Here is a 9,465-nt window from a genome sequence, read left to right as displayed (position 1 = left end):
CATCTTGATTTGAAAATGCGCACACCTTCTTTTGCTGTTCCTTCTCATGCTCAATCAGTTTTGCCGTATCCTGTGATGTCATACATTAGATCACGTCAGTGTGGCCTAATGCAAAACAAATTGCAAGTCAAATGCCATGGCCATGGTATCCTGCTTAGCCCTGTGTCAAATGCCAAACGGCTTTAGGAAGGCACACTTAATCACAACAGTTGTGTGGTATGTTAACAAATAATTGCCAGATGAGGCATTGCGCCTGCGTGAGATTATAATACTATAGGGTTAGGGTTTTGGTTAGGGCAATGGTAGAGTTGGAGTAGGGTTAGGTTAGGTGGTTAGAATTAGGTTAGGTTAGGCTAGTGTTAGGTAAGGGTTAGGGTTATTTCTAGAGTTAGAGTCATATTTAGCGTTGCAAGGTTAGGGTTCAGTATAGGTTAGGGTTAGGATCAACATCGCGACCCTTTCTTCGTGAAAATTATCATATGCCCCACGAGGAAGACGTAGTTCTCTCCTCTGAGGTGTACTAACATCCCCCAAGTAGTGTACCGGCCTTTATTTGGCAAACGGCAATTATTTGGCTTGACACGTGCTTCCCCGTGCTCCCCCTCGCCTGTAGGCGTCTTATTGTCTCCGCCCTCAAGGCTAACACGCCAATCAATAACCAATTAATCTTGATGAGCCCAAAGGGTCAAACAATTTTGCAAGGGAAAAAGTCGCTGACTCGCATGTTGAGAGGTGCCGGGAGAGGGGGTAAGGCCATGTTGTCTCCAGTATATGGATGTCATCTTCTGGTAACACTGAAAATGATGCGAGCGCGCGAATATTACGCTTGGCATAAAGTTGCCTTCGAATTCATGTAATTGATTGAACAATTGATCATAGAGTATGATATACCGAACAATAGATTCCTCATTTTTGTCATTTCACATGTTTCTTTCACATATGTTTCTTTCACTTTGGAACTGAGTTTGCCATTCTAAAACATTAGTATCCGTTTCTTGAATGTAAGTCCATTTGTGACGCTAATTTTTTTCAATATACTTCATATATTTGCTCATTTTGCAGCTACTTTGTGTGATTTACAGTTTGATCGAAACCCATAGTTTTGTGGAAACTGATAAAAATTGACGCGCGCGCGGATGTCATCCATACCAGCCAATCCGCGTGGCCAGGTCTGGGTGGCGTGACTGTCCGGGGTGCTGAAATGGTAGCCATTTGGCTGAGGAGCAATTTTCCCGCCGACTTCTGGAAAGTTCTGGGCGGGTCGGTCTGGTGATGGGCATGGTTTCACGGGGGAAATTATGGCGTGTGGCACAAGGGGGCAGCGAGTTGTGACCCAGGGGAGCAATTACGCCCCCTGTTAGGCTGACGGCAGGTGCTCGTTATAAATAAACACAGTTTTTCTGCGACAACTCTGAAGGTTAGAGATATGAGCGCTATTACTGGCTTTCACGGTGGCTTTAAACACCTCGCGGAATTATAGCGTCAAGCTAAGGCAACATTTACTGGATTTTATGGATGACATCCACGTGCTTATCATGGACCGTTTCCAAAGTTGCTGTAAATCGTAGTACTACAAAGAAGTTGCAAAATGAACAAAAGTTTCCGTAAATATCAAAACGACATCGGAAAACGGATACCAACGTCATAGAATGCTTTATGCTGTGTGTATCAGAGCAAGTTAACTGCAAGACTGTATTTTGAACAATAAGCGAAGTCTTCAAAAGTAAAAAAAAAGAAGCCTGTGAAAGAAATAATGACTTTATTTGTTCAACCTTTCTGACCACTTTTTTTAAAATGAACACAATTGCTTTTATTTTTTCGCATGCTCGCACCAGTGTTGGAGTTCCCAGAGGTATACATGTCAATCATACTATCAAATCAATGTGGGCTTCCCTTCGCTTCCAAACTACGATTGGTTGTCCCGTAATTCAAAACTGTGACCGCAGTTGCTTCCAATATGAAAAGACTGATAGATTGATCCAAATTAGCCAGATCTGTGCATAATGCTAAACATGCAAGGACTAAATCAGTTTCTGTTATAATACCCGAGAACATATGTGATTAGTTTTATTCAAACCGAATTAAACCAAAATGACATGCAAAATGAAGAAATGTCTCATTTGTCATATGAATTCTGCAAAATCCATACGAGTTTTCCGGAATACAAACGAATTTTACGGAAATTATACAATTGACTACTAAGAAACAAACGAAATTTTACAGCATACATATGATCCTTGCTACTTGCAATTGTATTATTAATATTCATATGAATTCCGTAGAATTCGTATGTATTCCGTATGAATACTTAGGCACCCCTGGTGGAATCCAAATTACACAGAATTCTCTTGAGACCATCTGCGGACTATGCAAAACACACAAGGGCTCAAACAGTTCCTGCCTAATGTCCTTTTTGCAACACCCAAGCACATATATGTAAATCTTAAATTAGTTTTGCTCATTTAGAAAACCAAAAACAAAAAAAACATTATAAAGACATTAATCTATTTGGTTTCCTTTAAGGAAGGGAAACATATTTTTTCTATTTCTTCTTCCTCCTCCTCTTCCTTTCCGAAAAAGTAACAGATCACCCTGTGGTTGGAAATGGCCAGAAATTCCAGAAAATAAATTCTGGACAGAGATCGAGATGTAAATCTAGACTTTAACTTAACTGATCTGCATAATTTTTCAGCTATGTATCTTTACCAACTGAATGATTCTCATATAAACATGTAAGGACTATTATGTTAAGAATGATTTTTTTTGCACAAACGTTTTTTTTTATATCGGGGCACAATTCAAACGTAGCCCCTCCTTTCGCATAGGTCACTGAAAGATTTATTGTTTCCGGTTTCCTTAAGTGTCATGGGAATTCGACGCTAAGCTTGGTACGTGCAAACTCACTTCAATGTCCTCACCTTGAGTCTCAATGCGCAAAGGACTTATAAACACTTCGTCGAAAACAGCCCCTCCCCCCAATTGTTAGAACGTAAAACAACGCTAATTTTGTGGAAAACAATCCATTATTTCTAACGACAGTTCACGTTTATCCGCGGGGTAACAAATATCCTCTGTATTCAAGAAAAACACTGTATTTTGGCATACCAAGTTGACAGTCGACGTCCATTTGACAGTCAGTCGGTAAGTGGCCAGAAAAGCAAGGGTAAAAAACAGAGCTGTGTGGATGGTGTGCCTCATGCCACGAAATCTTCGAATTGTCAAAATGTTTCATGAGGATTCCCTTCGTATTTCACGAAGCGTGTAACTGAGTTCCAGCAGAGCTGAAGTTGACCCGCACACCTCAGGGAGCCGCTCAATTGTCCCTCTCTTCAACCTAACTTACTAACGTTACTGGGTGTCGAATACAACGTACCTTTATGATGACTATTTTTTGTAGGCATTCGACCCTTTCGACGTTTCAGCGGTGCACCTTATTTCTGGGCGAGGTCCAAATCTTATTGATCACTCCTCGAAGAAGTACGCAGAATGTACGAATCTTATAACCTCCTCCATCCTGGCACGCGTACAAAACCACACTCTATAGTGGCTTCTTAGGTACTTCATTCACGCTATTGCCCAAATTTCGATTTTGCTCACGAAACCCTTTTTGGGAAAAAGTTGTAAACGTTCATACATAATGACAGTGGAGACGTGGTTGGCTTACTAATGTCGTCAGTACAATAATTTACACCCCCGTCCCCCAACCAGGATGTCTAGGGATGTCCTTGTAGCTCAACTGACAGCAATCTCACAGCTCCTGGCTAGAAAAATTAGTTTGTAACTGGGAGCCCTCGGTTCAAATTCTGGGAAGGGCATCTCGGCTTGGGCTAGCGCTGTTTCAGAAGTGGCGTAAATGAGGGTTCCGTTTTCTAGGTGCCTAGGATAAGGGTGTTTTCTGAAATTGTACATTATTTGTAGAAACTTGTACGGAGTGAAAAACACATGCATTATCTCGCACATATTAGTAGACGCACTGTAGACCAACTTTATACGAACCCAGCAAATGGATCGTGATTTATAGCTGCGAACGTACTAAGTACGTGGTCAAATACAATACTCCGTAAGGAGGTGACCCTTCTTCCCGGAGGTGACAACAGCAACAACAGTTCAAGGTTAGGAGGCATCGCCTGAGAAGCTATGGTCGCCACTCTCAGCGCACACTGCCACGGCTGGCAACTTCAATTCGCGAGTTTTCAGACCTGATTGGAGAGGTTCGGGCAAGCGTACTGTTCGTGACACGAGAAAACTTCATATGTGCTCCCGTAACGTTACCTCCAATCGATAGCACTTCTCCGGTGGACGTGAATACAGATTGTGTGCTCCAACAGCAGAATGAGCTGCAGATCTCCATGCATTTATTTCAGGTACTGGACTGAGAAGTAGAATACAATGTGTGTGTGTTTGTGTGTGTGTGTGTGCGTGTGTGTGTTTGTGTGTGTGTGTGTGCATGTGTGTGTGTGTGTGTGTGTGTGTGTACATAGCATAATTTGTACATGAAGTTATGGTACTGCAGCGGAATATCCAGGTTTGATATCTAATGTTCTGGACATGCTGTTTCAATGTGGTAGCTAGCTTGTTGGAGGGGTAGTAAGTCATCTAGCATTCCCCATCTCCCTTAGAGGATTTTATTTTAACTGCAGGGGACAATTTTGTTTTAAACCCTGAAAAAGAATAACTCCAGGAAAAATTCCCCATTCTCGTGAGTCGTGATGCCTCTCTCTGTACAGGTCTTATATTGCACTGCTATCTTCCGGGTCAAAGGTATGGTTTTTGATAGCCAGTTGTGCCGTGTGTCATATTGTAGTGTAATAACTGGCGGTACTGTAAATGACTATTAAGTTGCCATACCGCGTAGCACTTGCTCCATCCCACTAGGGCGCCCACCTCGCGTGACCGAAAATTTGACAGAGCGCTTACAACGAATTTCACAGATACAAAAGAATCTTTTTGAGGTTTTATTGTCTGCTCAATTATACATTTTACATGATGTTCCAATTCACAAATCCAATTTAGGTCGCAGAGAGGTCACTGCGCCATCGCCGTTTAGTGGAAATCTACAAAAGAGCATTTTTAGAACTCCACAGCTCGGTAATTTGTTGAAAATGACAGATTTATTTTATCTTATTCTATTCTATTCTAAACGTATGTGATTTTCTTTACTATTTTAGTCTATTCGATTTTGTGTATTTTTATCTTAGTTCGATTCATACGATACACCAATATACGGGGCTTACGAGGGGCATTCAATAAGTAATGTCCCTGACCCATTTCCCATAGCAGGAGATTAATGAAACTTGGCACAGTTATTAGTCTTTCTCTTCATAGGAACCACCCAGAGTTTTGCATTTCTCCCATCATTTGATGTAGCTCTGGACACCGTTCTTGTAGGACATCCCAGGTTGGTCCTCCGACAGATGCCTCATCAATGGCAGAAGAGGGACGACCAGGTCTGGGGGCTGTTTCCACAGACTTCCGGCCTTGTTTGAATTCAGGATGCCAGCGTTTTACAAGGTCATATGATGGGGCATCATCACCATAAGTTTTTTTCATTTCATCAAAAGTCCCCTTTGGTGTGCGTCCTTTCAAATACAAAAACCGGATCACTGCGCGACACTCAACTTGCTCCATTTCACACCTGGTCCATTTCACACCTGACTCAGTTCAAACACCAGTAAATCAGTAACCACAATTAGTTCAGAGCTGTTTTTTGCAACATAACCCATAGAGATATGACTCATTACACATGCAAAATTTCATCTAGATCAGACAACTGGAAGTGGGACAGGGGCATTACTTATTGAATGCCCCTCGTACATACCGTTTGTTCAACTTATAATGGTAAAATCGACCCCAATCTTCCCGAAGTTCTTCTCCCACCAACACCGTCCGTCTCTATTCTCAGACTTGCTCGTAATTGGAAGGCAACCGCTGAGACCATATCGATCGCACTACGCGACGCCGCGCTGCATACACCCTTCCCTATACTAACCGATCTTTAAATATAAGGCACCTCATCAATGTTAGAAAACTCATTACCCTGAAGTTACGGCACACTGCTTACAAAAACAAGGACATTGATCAACGCTTGAAGGTTTTGTTTTATTCATTGACATAGACACATACTCGCCAGCGATGTAGAACATTTGTGAAAATGAATGCACATACATACATAAAAATTATCATTATAACGCATAAATACGTATACACTGCACGAAATCGGACCTTAAAGGATTCGTAAACCATACGTAAAGCATTACTTTCAAATGAAAATTCATCTCTACACATGCTGAAAAATTGAATTTCGCACAGTGGATGCAGTGTTGAAATAATTCTTGATTTCACATCATATTACACATGACGTTCGTATATTCCACCCCTTCCAGAGGGACTGGTACATATTTCCAATCATCAGTTCAGTGAGACCTAATGTTACATGTGAACAAGGACGGCGTTTATATATTTCCCAGAATGGCAATGTGAGGCCGAGCATATATTGATGTGAAGGCGGGAAGTAATTTGGTGAAATGGTCGGTACTTAATAGGATTTTGAGGGCAGTTACGGCGCCAAGGGGTCTTTAAATCTGCTACTAAATCTACCCTAGGTTACAAATTCCTCCGTAGATAACGTGGCTACATAGCGCGTGCCTGTACTGCGTATAGGTCGGGCCCAGCGCGTCCCAGCCTTTTTATCGGGCGCTTCCAAATTGTTTCTGTAACGACAGCGATCTGTCAAAGTCGCTCTGGGACTTCACCCGCTTAGACGATCATATCGGGCGAGGTTGCCTGATTGGTGCTCTGTATGATATGCTTTTATGACTATAATCTCAGAAGGGCGCAGGATTCATACAATAATAATGAACACGTTTCGGCAAATGGCAGACAGCAATTTTGCAAGATGTACAACGTTTTGATATATTAAGGACATACAGGAAAAATGATGGCGACGGCCAAATGAGGGTCATAAATCCCAATTAGGAATACATCAAGATGATTTGAAACACAAACCCAATTATTGGCTCGTCAATATTAAAAGGCAATGCATGTCTCTGGTGTGCATTTGATGCAAACAAAGGAAAATTTCATATCCCGGAATATTGGCAAATATAATATGCAGCTCAAAATGACTGCACACGTCCGCGTCGTTTCATCGCCCAGTTATCGCCAGATTTTTCAATGTCAACATTTGACGCACAGCGAGCGAACGCTTCAGTTAAGCACCGAGAACTGATATTATCGGATAACTATAGAAGCAGAGGCAGACAGCGGCCGACAAACACCAGATACTCCAGCTAAGCTTCCTATTTATGCGGCTGTACATGTGCTGAGTATTGGTTCAACGTGGTGCATACACACAATGAAAGCAATCTTGTGCGCCGTATGGGGGCCTTCATATATAATTCTACTTATACCTGTGCTACTATGGCAGCCACTACCTGACTAGGCTAGCGATTTAGCTACGGGATTGTGAATATTAAAGGCAGATGCTCGTAACAGAGATTGGCTAGCCGTGGCTGTGAAAAAAAGGTGGTATCATAACATGACATAAGCCGGTACTTTATAGTACATAGATCGCCATTGTGTTACCGGTTGCTACATTTGCCAGATTTCAGCCCGGAGAACTGATTCGAAAGATATTTAGGGACACGGAAGCTTGTCTTTGCGGTGTATTTGTGGGATAGATCTCATCTATAATATTGCTACCGGTTTTGATCAGCGCTTCGGCCTTCGTCATTGCTTGTGGTCGGTGCGAGTCAGCTGAATGATTCCCGGTACTTCAGTACGGGTCTCTCCGCACCATGGCGAAGTGGGTGAGCTCCATCCTCCCCTCCCCGCGGTCGCCCCGCTCTAGCGTCCCGGTCAGCAGGTACCCGTCGTGGAAGTCCGCATTAGAAACATGCGACGTCAAACACAGTTCAAAGTCGGGGTCTTTGACGCCTTTGAATCTCCCTCGGATAGACATGTACCCCTTGGCGAACTCCGTCACCTTCGCCACCGTAGACTGCGCCATCCGACTGCCGCACTTCTCCACCACCTTGCAGCGGGACCGGCTCCACTTGTGTAACTTCAGGGTCCAGGTAACGCGCAGAGCGGAGGCCGCCCAACCCTCGTACGGGAACAGGACAACCTTCACCGGGTAGTCCGTCTTGGCCAGAAGCTTGCGACACTCCGCCCCGAGGTTCTCATAGTAGTACAGTTGCACCATCTTGTAGTGCCTTCTTCTCAACCTAAGAACTGAACATACACACAGAAATCAATCATACGTAACCCAAACGTGCACTCACTTTAAAGTGCCGCAACATCAACGTAGGTCATGACCAAGTGACATAGTACTACAGATATATCAATGTAAACATGTCGTGCATCAAAGTTTCCCACAACAAATACACAAAGTAAAGCTTACCTTACTTGTTTATCGCGTTCCTCCAACGAAAGTCGGACTATGGAGGTGTCACAGAGCCCATGCGTACACTCATGAAGATGAAATGTTTTTGTCCACCAGCCTGTTCTAGCAGAAAGACCAGCCGTTGTGCCCCGTCCTGTCGCCCGGCCTGCCCAGCTATTCCAGTCGGCACGCGGGAAGGGTGGCGTGAATGCTACAATGTGGCGGAATGTCGCTGCGTGAGTTGCGGCTGAGGCTGCCCGCAGGGCGGCATTCCGATCGTTTCTGGTGCCGCCGTGTGACGCAGAGATGCGTAAAGGTGCGTGGAAGGCAGGTGGTATAGACAGAAGATGTCCCGCGTCATGCCCCGCCCTAGGTCTTCACTAGGGAGGGAGTTCCACTCACACGCCGGGCGCTGCGCTCCCACTGACGGCTTGAATCATAGCCCAACCGGCTGCTCGGATAATGGCCGTTTGCATTGATAAATGTGAAATTACTCCAGTGGCCTTTTACGTGATAGCAGCATGGTGCGTGCCGTAACCACTTTGCACACGTGAGCACAGTCGGCTGATTATGGGAATCATTAGGCTAGAAGAGCTTACAATAGTTATTTGTTTTATTACTGAGCAAAGCGCAAATATTAAATGTACGTAAAGGTTTAATTCTATATTGGGTATTTTGTGATGTGCGGCTCTTTAAATATTTACAGCACAATGGGCATGTGTGTGCTTTGGTTACAAATATTTAGCTTTTGTTCAAATACACATATGTTAGCACGTAGCAGGGTATATGCTTACAAGGAGGAGTCACCTCCTTGAACACAAGACTCCTCTTTCATGAAATTATCGAAAAACAGGTGCAGCCCCAACCGAGATGCCCTTCCCAGGATTTGAACCAGGATGTCCAGGTTACCGACTAGTTTGAGCCAAAAGTTTAATTGTGAAGCTGCTACAAGATGAGCACAGGGACATCCTCCAATGATTGTCTATGGCACGCTTTCATTCCGTTTCAACGTAGTTTCTATGTTCCTGCGGTATATCGTTGCATACAAACAATCTCAAACAAACAATACGTACTAAGGTCTT

General features: G+C 43.6%; 1 protein-coding gene across 2 annotated transcripts; it reads right to left on the bottom strand.

The window, feature by feature from the left end:
- Positions 1–6,080: 6,080 nt before the first annotated feature.
- Positions 6,081–9,007, bottom strand: LOC118412481. Of its 2 annotated transcripts, none has more exons than XM_035815367.1 (2): positions 8,407–9,007; positions 6,081–8,232 (listed from the first exon to the last, which is right to left on the bottom strand). In XM_035815367.1, the coding sequence occupies exon 2, from the start codon at positions 8,201–8,203 to the stop codon at positions 7,775–7,777; it is 429 nt and encodes a 142-aa protein (XP_035671260.1). In that variant the 5' UTR covers positions 8,204–8,232; positions 8,407–9,007; the 3' UTR covers positions 6,081–7,774. The 2 variants fall into 2 exon arrangements, with proteins under 2 accessions (XP_035671260.1, XP_035671259.1); XM_035815366.1 differs by having other exon boundaries at positions 8,402–8,997.
- Positions 9,008–9,465: the final 458 nt, after the last annotated feature.

This window comes from Branchiostoma floridae, chromosome 3 (genome assembly GCF_000003815.2).
Source record: "Branchiostoma floridae strain S238N-H82 chromosome 3, Bfl_VNyyK, whole genome shotgun sequence".
In the NCBI taxonomy this organism is placed as follows: Eukaryota; Metazoa; Chordata; class Leptocardii; order Amphioxiformes; family Branchiostomatidae; genus Branchiostoma; species Branchiostoma floridae.
Note: the sequence above shows the minus strand (reverse complement) of the source record. Positions and strands in the feature narration are given on the sequence as shown.

Bases quoted from the DNA above. Each gene is read 5' to 3' on its own strand.
- LOC118412481 (XM_035815367.1), bottom strand. From the start codon at position 8,203: ATGGTGCAACTGTACTACTATGAGAACCTCGGGGCGGAGTGTCGCAAG.